The 13,063-nt window shown below is 40.6% G+C and overlaps 1 protein-coding gene across 6 annotated transcripts in view; it reads right to left on the reverse strand.

Annotated features, from left to right (window-relative positions):
- Positions 1-384: 384 nt before the first annotated feature.
- The window catches only part of ZNF385B (zinc finger protein 385B), a 384,342-nt gene continuing 371,663 nt past the window's right edge, over positions 385-13,063 (reverse strand). For all 6 annotated transcript variants that reach the window (XM_075829528.1, XM_075829525.1, XM_075829527.1 and 3 more), the window contains 3 exons: positions 12,268-12,446; positions 9,586-9,687; positions 385-1,738 (listed from right to left, as the gene is read on the reverse strand). In XM_075829528.1, the coding sequence (XP_075685643.1) occupies positions 1,535-1,738; positions 9,586-9,687; positions 12,268-12,446 (485 nt within the window). In that variant the 3' untranslated portion in view covers positions 385-1,534. The remainder of the gene's footprint in view (positions 1,739-9,585; positions 9,688-12,267; positions 12,447-13,063) is intronic.

Consider the following 13,063-nt stretch of genomic DNA (forward strand, 5'->3'; position numbering starts at 1 on the left):
CAAGTCCCGGACCGAACACTCTGCAGGGAGCCGGGCTCCTAGCATCATACTTATGTACGATGCTAGGAGTCTCTGCCTCGCTGCAGGACAACTGTCCCGTACTGTAATCATGTTTTCAGTACGTGTGACAGTGGTCCTGCAGCGAGGCAGGGACTTCTAGCATCGTACATAAGTATGATGCTAGGAGCCCGGCTCCCTGCACTGAGTTCGGTGCGGGACTTGCGGCCGAAATACGTTTGAATCCCTTATATTTGTAATCAGCTAAATGCATTACTTATGATATCTGTGCTGCCACCTGGCGGACGTATTTTGGAATGACACCTACCATAAGATTACAAAAAAACCCACATACAGTACATCTGAAACGGTTTTGATGATATTTTATTGAAAAGGTACATTAAAAAAATACATAGAAATTAAAACCATTAATGACCGCAGAAAAAAAATGCTCTAAATGAATGTGCTTGAAAAGGCTTGCTTTTGTGCTCCATTGTTCAATGTGCTGTGACAACCTAATAATTGAACATTTCAAATGTTACCCTTTTAACTGAATACATCTTCAGTAAAATACCAGTATTACAATTAGTGTTTAGAAATAAAAAAAAAGACAGACATTCAACTATAAATACCTTATACTCTGTACATTATTGCATTAAGGAGCCACCAAAAACGAAGTGGCATTAATAAAAATAAAGAAAATAGCTTTAAAACAGAAAATAGACCATTTATAAACTTACACAACTTGTATTATCTCCATATGAGAACAAAGAAATGTTCTGTGTGATCATTCTGGGTATATATATTAAATATATATTTGCTCTACTTTACTAGTATCTTAGATGATTTATGTTCGAAAGCAACTAAAGAACGTAGATGATTTCTCTTCAAGACAATATAATGTAATATGGCTTTTCTAGGTTGGATCATCTATCAAAACTGGAACGCAAATGAAAAAAAATAAAATTGCATCAAAGCTGAGTTGCCTTCCATTTGTTACACAGCATTTAGATTCTAGAACTATACAAGACATGACAACGTTTGGGTCTAGAACAATACTACACGTTCCCTGTAAACTGCACAATTTGATCACATAGAATAATACTTTATTTTAGCCGCTGATTTGGTGTCATCCACAATAAAGCACTTTTCTTTAGTCTATAGATTCTACACTTCAAGATGGACATTTGGATTCCAAACATGTATATACATCAAAGGACTAGGAAGACCCCCATTTTCAAGTCTGCCAGGAAAAAAAAACAACAACTGCATTTGCTGATGATACAAAAGAACAAAACGGATCACAGACAAGGTTCCTACGTGAGCTTAGAAAGAGCTTGCTTTTCACAACACAGACCGCAAGTATTTCGGAGATTGTTTACTGAGCTTTTCATAATGGCAAAGAATGGCTGAGCCTGTGTGCTGTCTCGTCTTCAAACGACCCTTTAAGAGAAGCAACGACAGTGCAAGGACTCTGTAAAGGAGCTGTCGATTCTAGTCCCTTGTCCATGGTAAGCGACTACCGGCTCGAATACTCTTAATACGGTGCAAACAGAATGGAGGCTGTAGTTGCTCGAATGGCGGCGTGTGCTGGTCTTAAAAAGGTAGGGGTTAACCCAGACCCCTGAAACAGAGAATTGTGGGGCCGTGGTGGTAATGAGAGTGTTGATGTTATAAGCGGTGAAGACAAGAAAGTTGGTGTTAAAGGCTTGATCATGTCTTTCTGGAATGCCAGTTTTGCCTGAAAAAAATAAATTGGCATGAGATAAAGATAAACTTAATTTATTAATATATTTTTCTCAGTTATCGCTTGTATTAGGGCCTACAGCACAACATCCAAAATCTTGCTTGCCTAAGGGTCCTTTTACACTGCCAATACGGGCCGTAAAAATGAGCACCGATCAACAAAACAGCTCGTTGATCGGTGTTCGTTCGCTCCTTTCACAAGGCATTATGATCAGTAATGTAGGGAGACGAGTGATCGTTACTACGATCGCTCGTCCCCATGCATTTCTATCATGTCGGCAGCACATCTCCCTGTTTACACAGGGAGGTGCGCCGCTGACAACGATAATATTTTGTGCTGCAGAAACGATACGATCAGCTGATGAACAAACGTTTTCCCGTTCATCGGCTGATCGTTGCCCTGTTTACGCAGGGCAATGATCGGGAACGAGCGTTCATATGATCCTATAGCAGGACGGAAACGTTGCAGCTTGTGCTGGCTTAATAAACCACCATTTTTTTCACTAACACGGAGTGCTGTGGGATTTTCTTCAATATTGATCTATATCCCCTGAATCAGGATTACCTGCTTGCACCTGAGACCATCTTGGAACTGCATTTTGAGTACTGCTGCTTTTCCATTGTATATATATATATATATATATATATATATATATATATATATATATATATACATATATATACAGATATATATATATATAAATATATATATAAATAAATATATATAATGTTTTTCATTTTATTAAATTTATATAACAGTACAAAACATTAAAATGATCACATAGACAAATTTTAATACTTTTCATCCACCCACTTATCAAATATACACCATTTCTGTACCACCCTCCCCTAATATATCTTTATAGGCATCAGAGCGCTGTTTTTCTGAAGAGCTTCATAGTATGTTATTCCCTTCACACAAATGAAGATAAATTATATAATTCTGGCTGCCTGCAGCCACCTCTAGGGGGCGTTCACAGGGTACATATTTACACATCCTTCATTGAATGTAATACAAAATTCATCATTTAGCTCTATGACTATACAGGGACATTTGAAGCTCTACTTTTCTGTTACAGTCCCTGTTTAGGCGTTCACTTTAATCTTTATTCTCACGTTCATTTGCTTTTATTGTCATATTAAACCACAATTCATAATAACATGTGAAATTTCGTTAGGCATAGTAATACATACTTTCCCATTTTTATGTATTTTCTCCTTTCAGGTTATAATGGAGGAAAATAAAAATAACGTAAAACAGAAATTTATATTTTAAAACACATACTAGGTATAATATTAGCTCAGCTGCTTCTGACCCTTACTCTGATAATACCATGTGCCATGTAAAATGTTGATAAACTAGAATATTTAATTATAGTGCTTAAAATGAAGCAATTAGCACTGAAAATAATCAATGTAATTATTGCATTTTCCTTTTTTCAAGACACAATTTATTCACACTAGCACTGATACTTCTGAAATATTGTCTAAAATCAATTGAATCTGCTGAACTATAACTTGCGTTCTAAGGGTACGTTCACACACAGCGTAAATACTGCGGGGGGGGGGGGGGGGGGGGGGTTTCCTTCTGGATTTTCCATGCAGAAATTCTGAGGCGTATTAGAGTAGCAGCAAAGTGATTTTAATAAATCTCATCCACACAGGAAACTGAAAATTGACCTGCGGTGCGAATTCTCAATCTGCAGCATGTCAACCTTTCTTGCGAAAATGCAGCGGAATTTCTGCACGGAAAACACGACCTGAAATTCTCCAGTGTTTACGCTACGTGTGCAAATAGCGCAAAATAGTGCTGTTTATTTTCTAAAGAACAGGAAGGGTAGACATTTTTAGATACTATAGACACAAAAGTTAATTTCCTATTGTTTATCATAGGGCTCCGAGGCACTGAGCCTGTACGTTGCCACAACAGTCCCTATGGCTCCTTAATATGGAGCCGTAGGCACTCCGTGTATTGTCGTATGGTGCCTCTGTTTGGCACCACATTTTACCCTAGAAGCAATTCTCCATGATATGTATGCCTCTGTATGAAATCTGAGCCACATGGAGGTACACCATGGGTCCATAGATTTCTATTGGTGCCATATTACGAATTAATACAACATGGATCCGTAATAAAGCTGTTTGCATGACCCTGTATTCTGGAAGAGCTCATTACATCATATTGTATGGTGTAGTCTGTTTTACTATAGTGACTAAAAAACGTTGCGAATCCTGTGGCTCTCCAGCTATTGCAAAACTACGACTCCCAGCATGTTCCCAGCAGCAGCAGAGCCACAGGTTGCAGACTACTAGTTTACGCTATGCAGCACACAACCCTGGGGTTCTAGGGATTGCTGAGGCTTTCTCACACTTTGGTGGTTATATTTCACTAGCTAGGAAAATAAAGGCAGGTACAGACAGCAACCATGATCTTTACATGCAGTAAATTTCCCAAGAGAAGCAATTTTAGGAACATTTTCTAGAATGTGACAGGATGGTAATCCTCTTGTGAAGCACTCTGTAAAGCTGGCCATACATAGTGGCTGGTTAAAAAATGTGTAGAGGAGGATGAGCAGTTGCGACTCTGGAGTCACTTATATTGGTGACAAACAATATAAATCGTTTTGTAAAACCCCATTTAGGTAACAAACTGGACTTGGGCCCCACAGCAAAGAAAAAAAATGAGGCCGCTTCCAGGTGCTTCTTGATACCACCGCACTTTTTAGCACATCCCAGGTGCCCCCAACCCTATTTTCAATACTTGTGTACATTTTCGACTTCCTTGTTTACTATTATTGCAGCACATGTGAAGACCACATCTCTCTGAAGGTTCTAATTACCTATTTAAATGGGTATGAGACCATCCTGGAATGGGTCCCCTCTTCCCAGAGGCCCTAAAACAACTACATGAGCTACCTCCATGGTACTTACGCCCTTGCAAAGAGCATTTTCTTGCATGGCTGGCAACACTCTCGTAGTGTGGCAACCAGGATCTGTGAGGGCTTATACCATAGTAAGCTATAGCATATTGCTGAAATATGCTATATATTACAAATCGATGAGGTCCCATCTCTGAGACTTCAAACGATCCTTAGAATGAATGGAGTATGGTCGCGTTGACTTTTTCCGGGTACTACGCCAGTCACAACAAAACTCCAACACATGGGACCGAGTTTGAGAACAGAGGGGGGATGCTGGGCTTTACTAGCACTCAAGCGTATCATTCTAGGGATCCGGTAAGGGCGGGTCCCAAATGTCAAACCCCCAACAATCAGTTGTGACATATTGGGGTATCTGTGGCATTTATGTGTGCCTAAGTGCTTGCCTTAGCTGCCCTTGTGTAGATTCTGATCTGTTTGCATGATGGCGCACATCAGGCACTGAAATAATGTTATAAGAGGGCAGGCCATGACTGGTAAGTCTTGGCTCCTTCCCTGGATTTATAGATGTGTCCACCCTTAACTTTGCTTGAATTTATATAAGAAATCCAATTTTTTATGATACAAATTCAATATAGCATTGCAACATGCTAGCAAAACAGGCTGCAATTCACTTCATAACCACTGGGTAGCCATATAAGACAAAGATAGTATAGACATCTCGTGACAGAGTATCGCCAAATCATATTTTCTTTCAAAGCTGGTCATCTCCCCACATACATCTCAGGATAGGATAAGAGAAAAGGTAAGAAAGGACACATCTCTTGGAGGATCTGATATTTACTATTTATTCGTCTTGCATCTTATGGCAGTTTTAATAGTTCTTATTGATTTGATGTACTGTGTTATATGGTGATTTGAGAATCTGTCTGGAATGAGATTGTCTGGATTGACTACAGCTGTAAATTTCCTTGCAGGGAATAATAAGGTATGACACGTCTGGTGAGTCACAGTCAGTACTCACAGATCTCACACACGGCCTGTCTGATGCCGCAGCCACAAGCCATTGCTTGTTAGCGAAGGAGATTTCAGTATCTGCAGCTATCACTGTTATCAAACTGAAGACAGAGATGCAGCTGAAAGCTGAGCTTATCCAGAAACAGAAGACGTAGAATAAAAGAATATTGGTACATTGGCAAGAAATAATTATGGAGAAATAACTAGTTGTGGACAATTAGGACCAAATATAACATATGGGAAAATATGTAACTCCCAAGTTAGCAGGCACAGCAGCTTTTATGGGACCCAGTAGCTGAGAACTGGACGACCCCCTCCATTCTTAAAGGAATTCTCCAAATTGATAAATAAAAATACTTTTTCATGTACTCACATTACTGTATATATACAACATTCCCCTAAGGATGTCACATCACCTGACTGCAGCCTTGTGAGGTGACGTCACTATGGACAAAACGTCATCAGACCAGCCGCAGGCAATGAGGATCAGCAGCAACGCAGAAATGCCGGAGAAACGATGATATTAGTATATGGAAAAGGTTATTTTTTTTTAATTTTATACCCATAGAAACTAGTTATTAGAAGTTGGCCCCACTTTAGTTAGGACAGTAACGACAGTGAAAGTTCGCTGCAAGATGTAAGGTACAGAAAAGACGGGAGAGCAAGAGCGAAAGATTAAAATTCCAGGAGAGGGAGAAACAGACGAAAAATATACATCAAGCACTAAGACTATGGGAAGTAGCAAAAGATACAAGGAACAGATAAATAGGAGATGGTGCGAGAGAAGAAAACCCCCTATTATAAACATGTTAAAGAGGATGTCACCTGGACAACCCCTTGTCTAAATGAGAACCCTATTTCCAGCGGAAGCTGCAGTCTCTATTCTAGCTAAATAAAGGGGGGGGGGTCTATGATGTCTTATGCTCTAATACTCTCATATATTATTGGAGAGGGGACAACCTCTTTAAATCATATTAGTCATAGTCTGTTCCCTAATACCCTAGCTGAAGAGGGCAAGCGTAAATAAGTGAGGCCCATTCCAGGTTTTTCTATGAAATTCCCGGGGTTAGGTGTTATGCCCCATTTTGTGGGTGGGAGATATGGCTCTAAATGTGCAACCCAAAAACAAAAATCCTCCCCGTTACTCTCTGAATACTGTGTAATACAGAGCGTCAGGGGGCATTTTATGAGATATTCCCTAAGATCTGCCCTAAGAACTGGAAGAATCACCGACTGAATCAGCAAAATGAGGTCTGGGTTAAAGAGGCTCTATCACCAGATTATAAATGCCCTATGTCCTACATAATCTGATCAGCGCTGTAATGTAGATCACACCAGTGCTTTTTATTTTGAAAAACAATCATTTTTGAGCAAGTTATGAGCAATTTTAGATTTATGCTAATTAGTTTCTTAATAGACAAATGGGCGTTTTTTTACTTTTTACCGACTGGGCGTTGTACAGAGGATTGTACGACGCTGACCAATCAGTGACCAATCAGTGACCAATCAGTGACTAATCAGTGTCATACACTTCTCATTGTTCCAGCCCTGCTTCTTTCACTGCACAATCACACTGTAACAATGGGCTGGAACAATGAGAAGTGTATGATGCTGATTAGTCACTGATTGGTCAGCGTCATACACTCCTCTGTACAACGCCCAGTTGGTAAAAAGTAAAAACACCCCCAGTTGTCTATCAAGAAATTCATTAGCATAAATCTAAAATTGCTCATAACTTGCTTAAAAATGATCGTTTTTCAAAATAAAAACCACTGTTGTTATCTACATTACAGCGCCGATCACATTATGTAGGAGATGGGGCACTTATAATCTGGTGACAGAGCCTCTTTAATATCACCACCAGGCAAACACTTTTCATGCTGTGGATGGGCCTATTGTGACTACTGCTACTGGGGTTACTGCTAGTAATCAGAGTCAAATTCAGTTTTTCATTTTGCTTAGTTTTACCATTTATTAGCAGAAGAAGGGGCACTTTTCAATCTTTTTAGTGAAAGCCAGACCTAGTGCCCCCATTCTCTATGACTTGCCACACAGAAGATGCCAGATAGTGTTACAATACCCCTGCAGTGCTACTGATAATTAGACAGAGGCAGAATTCGGCTGGGGGTTCAGTGGCATTCTTTCTTAGCAATCGGTGATTCGAGGCTAGGGGCAGTTTGATCGTGGTAACCCATGGACTACACTCCTAATCAGTGAATGCATCACTTTGGTATAATAACCTCATGAAATCCATAATCCGATCAATATATCTGAAGATTTGACATTCTACGGCGTACGCAGATTCTAGAAAAATGTTTTACTGGAAGTGGAGTATTAAAAATGGAATATATGGCACAGTATCACAGTATTATACTCTTCCTAGTCAAACAATGAACTGCCATGTTGTACGAGAATGTTCATTTGAAATGATAGTGGTGTTAGCACTTAAAGTACAGTGTTTCAGTGCTCCTCAAGACCTCCACTTTATTTTTAAATTGCAGAACCTCTTTCAATACGTCTTCCTATATTTCAAGCCTGATTGCATCTTTTTTCATTTTCTTTTAGTGCGGAGTTTGGTTCAGCAGGTTGCTGATTGGAGCTCTTGACCCCTGCAGAGAGCACAAAGGAGTGGCTATCCAGTCTGAACTATTACGGATTCTACCGCTGAGGCTACAGAATATTGAAAGTTTTCTACATTCTTCCAACTGCACTGGAGAGTCCATCAAGAGTACATTTATAACAAATTGCACACCAGTATGAAATGCATTAGTTAATGTACTTTCAATTGAAGTAAGTGCCCCCTATGTCATGCTCTACACAATACAATCAACTATATAATACAAACGTTGGTACGTAAAGAAAAGTATAACCGTAACAATTGCCTTCACCCATCCTGTCCCCGTCTGAGTACATGTCCCCAGCTGCTGCCGCTTTATAGAATGAAAATATTAACCAGCTCGATTCACTTTTAATTTTACCGCTAACTATCTACTAAGATGTTTTGAAAGAAGTGTAGATACATAGTAAGGCCTTATTCGCACAGTAGGTGCCTATCCCACTCCTAAAGTTATACCTAACTGGTCCAAAGATTAATGGAGGTCTTCATATTCCTGCAATATGGCTGCACGCTTAGGTCCAGAGCATTGGTTGTCATGAGCTGCCAAGCACGTGTACCCATGGATCTCAGGAACGGTGGGGAAAAGGTAAATATAACTTTGGGAGTGGGGTGAGGTCTTGAACGGTCATTAATAAAACTAATATACAAGATAATTCCATTGTTTCTTATGAAATCAAGTATATTCTCTATGAATCTGCCACTTTTTAACTACATATTTGTTATGTTATTCATTACTAATAAAGTTGTTGTAATGATGGGGGTAGGGAAACAGACAAGTGAGCCCTAATCTACCCACCACTCTGTCCCTGCCTACTTGCAACGACCCGCCCTAGGCGACGGGGTACAACTGGGCGGCGTTCCCTACGCTCAGTAAGTGCACGAGACAAACAGACAAGGGAACACAAAGCTAAGGGAAATGGGGCAGTTGCCCACGGCAACACCGTGAGCAACAAGAGTGGTGAACGAGCCGAGTCAAAGCAGGAGTGCACGAGGTACCAAACGCAGAGCAGGAGAGTAGTCAGTAAGCCGGGGTCAGTATGGAGCAGGATCAAATAGTCAGAAGCTGTAGCTGGGCCAGGAAACCACACAAGAAGAATCACAAGCAAAGGAGGAACAGGAAAGGCAGGTATAAATAGACAGAGGGCGGGAGCTAACTCCGTCTGGCCAGGCTGCGATAGGCTCTCCCACTCCTAAGCCTGCCATACTGAGTGGGGGAAGATGGAGTCAGTCTCAGAGACATAGACTCAGGTGCAGACTGATTACCTATGGGCGTATCCACAGAAGTTGTGCCTGGCAGATCCTTTACAGTTGTAAGTTCAATTTACTTACCGCTAAAATACTAGGACTGCGCTGAAGTTTGTTGTATGGGCTATATTTAGGCTTCATTGGCTTTCCTGCTACTCTGTCCTTATGTCTTCTGCTGGAGATGTGCTGAAATAATACAAGACAAATCAATTTAGTTGGAACCAATGTATACAGAAGGGGAAATCCACCCAAAATCAACAGATCACGTCATGGAGTCTGTAAGCCATTGCTTGGTTAGAATTTTGTGTCAGTGGTGCTGAATAGGTTTGATAAGTCTAAGGCCAAATTCAGACTATCGTGTGGGTCCCGTTTTCACGGATCCCCATAGACTTCAGTCTATCGAGGGAACGGAAATAAATAGGACATGTTCTATTTTTCAACGGACCCTTCAGACGGTCCGTTGAAACACAGGCGTGTGAATGGCCCCATTGAAATACATGCGTCCGTTGTTTTACCGGCCGTTACACAGACGTATACCACGGTCGTCTGAATTCGGCCTTAGGGCCATCACAGGACCTTTCTTTTGTAAATCAGTGGTGGTCCAAGTTAATGGACTTCATTAATGTTATCATCTGACACAGATCTATATGTCAGAAGATTAAGCTTCGATGGATTTCTTTTTAAGAAGATAAAAAACTTTGGAAATGTCACTAGTGACCAAATGGGTTAGCAGCCCCCATTCTTCAGTTGACTGTATGAAGGTTTAAGCATCATCTATTTATTATATGATATCTTGGTTAAAAAAAAAACATAAAATTTTATTAACAAAGTATAAAACAAAGTCATTTCAAAAATAATTCAAAAACATGTCAGAAGGTATCACTCAAAACAAAGATACTTGTTCCCTTGTTTGATCGCACTATTATGAATGTTCACTTATGTGTCTCAAGTATTTTTTGGAAGTATCACATATTTCACATAAAAAGAAGAGCTGTGGCAATGAGGTTTGTACTTTCGGAAGGAAAGAAAGATAAAAAGAGAATTAAGGACCTCCAAGTAAAAATTGGGTGGTAACACCATGAACAATTATAGTAAAAAAGGGAGTAAGAAGCCAGCATCTCAAAATTAACGGGGTTATTCCATATGTAAAACTCCTGCCTATATGCCCTTTTAGGGCATATGTACATCAAAGAGGGTATACCTCTATTAGTCAGAGCAGAGGGGCATTGCAAACAGCAGATCTCTCCCTGGCAGACTCGGCATGGCCAATTTTAAAGGGGTTAAAGAGGCTCTGTCACCAGATTTTGCAACCCCTATCTGCTATTGCAGCAGATAGGCGCTGCAATGTAGATTACAGTAACGTTTTTATTTTTAAAAAACGAGCATTTTTGGCCAAGTTATGACCATTTTAGTATTTATGCAAATGAGGCTTGCAAAAGTACAACTGGGCGTGTTGAAAAGTAAAAGTACAACTGGGCGTGTATTATGTGCGTACATCGGGGCGTGTTTACTACTTTTACTAGCTGGGCGTTCTGACGAGAAGTATCATCCACTTCTCTTCAGAACGCCCAGCTTCTGGCAGATCACGCTGTGACGTCACTTCCCCAGGTCCTGCATCGTATCAGACGAGCGAGGACACATCGGCACCAGAGGCTACAGTTGATTCTGCAGCAGCATCAGCGTTTGCAGGTAAGTAGCTACATCGACTTACCTGCAAACGCCGATGCTGCTGCAGAATCAACTGTAGCCTCTGGTGCCGATGTGTCCTCGCTCGTCCGACACGATGCAGGACCTGTGAGTGACGTCACAGCGTGATCCCTCGAGAACACGGCTGTGTCTGCACTGCCAGAAGCTGGGCGTTCTGAAGAGAAGTGGATGATACTTCTCGTCAGAACGCCCAGCTAGTAAAAGAAGTAAAAACGCCCCGATGTACACACATAATACACGCCCACTTGGACTTTTACTTTTAAACACGCCCAGTTGTACTTTTGGCAAGCCTCATTTGCATAAATACAAAAATAGTCATAACTTGGCCAAAAATGCTCGTTTTTTAAAAAATAAAAACTTTACTGTAATCTACATTGCAGCGCCGATCTGCTGCAATAGCAGATAGGGGTGCAAAATCTGGTGATAGAGCCTCTTTAAACAGGTTAAGAATAACATGGCTGCCTTCTTCAAGAAACAGCACCACACCTGTCCATGGGTTGTGTCTGGTATTGCAGCTAAGCGCCATTGAAGTAAATTAGGCTGAGCTGCAATACCATTTACAACCTGTAGACAGATATGGCACTGTTTTTTGTACAAAGCAGCTATTTTTTTTTTTAACTAATCCTGGACAATCCTTTTAACATAATGTCCTTTTCATGTGAATGTGTCCGGAGTAACGCAGTATTCCCCCTGCTGGTGTCACAACTTTTTCTGGTTCAAGCATTGGGAGCTTTAATTACAAAATGGTTATTCACATTTTACAACATCTTTCATTTTTTACTCAGAAGTCAGAATAATTGTTAATTCAACATTTTAAAACAGCTCTTGGCTGAACAAGCCACCTTTTATCTAATGTGTATGGGTGCCATTCGATTGCCAGTGCACCCAGCAAACACTGTGGGATCCACCATCGGGAATCTACTGTGTATTTTGGCTGCAGTGAAAAAGTGGCCAAAAGACAGTAAAACAAACACCAAACTGTTATTAACAAGTCATCATAATGAACTGCTAAAATGAAATAATTGGTCAAGTTCTGATTACAATGTTTAGTTACAGTACCTGTTTAAGTTGGATTTCTGAATTTACATGGACATCGCAGATTTCACAATGAAAAGTTTTGTTCTGTAGTCCTGAACCTTTGCTGCCATTTTGGAGTTTTAGTCTGGAACCGGACCTGGGATAGGATTTAATTGGACCTGCACCGTTCCGAGCCTCTAGCATTGTCTTGTGTTTAGAACCTTAACAAAATAAAACAGGATTCTTCTTAGTAACTTACAGATATTAGGTAAAGTAGATTGGTAAACACAAGAATGTGAAACTATGAATTCTCTATCATTACACTTCTAGAGCATTTCCAAATAAAATATAAAATCAAATACAAATACTTAAAGAGGACCTGTCACCAGGTAATATAAGTTGAACTGGTTTACTAACCTGAATAGCGCTGTCTCCCTGTTTCCAACGCTGTTTTTGTTTCCTGAACCCCACCCCCATTCCAGAGATATGGCCCTCCATTGTGTTGACTCACTCTATGCAAATTTGCTGTAGTTAGCCAACAGGGCGTGAACTACCCTCAAGCTGCCTCACGCTGATTGGTCAACATCAGAGGCAGGGTAGCTAGCTCCACCCCGTTGGCTAACAACAGCAAATTAGCAGTGGGCCTTATCGCCAAGAAAATAAAAACAGCACTAGAATCAGGGAGACAGCAGTATTCAGGTCAGATAACCAGTTCAACTTATATGACCTAGTGACAGGTCCTCTTTAAGGGATGTGCACACACACTAATTACGTCCGTAATTGACGGACGTATTTCGGCCGCAAGTACCGGACCGAACACAGTGCAGGGAGCCGGGCT

The sequence above is a fragment of the Rhinoderma darwinii genome, chromosome 6, assembly GCF_050947455.1.
Source record: "Rhinoderma darwinii isolate aRhiDar2 chromosome 6, aRhiDar2.hap1, whole genome shotgun sequence".
NCBI lineage: Eukaryota > Metazoa > Chordata > Amphibia > Anura > Rhinodermatidae > Rhinoderma > Rhinoderma darwinii.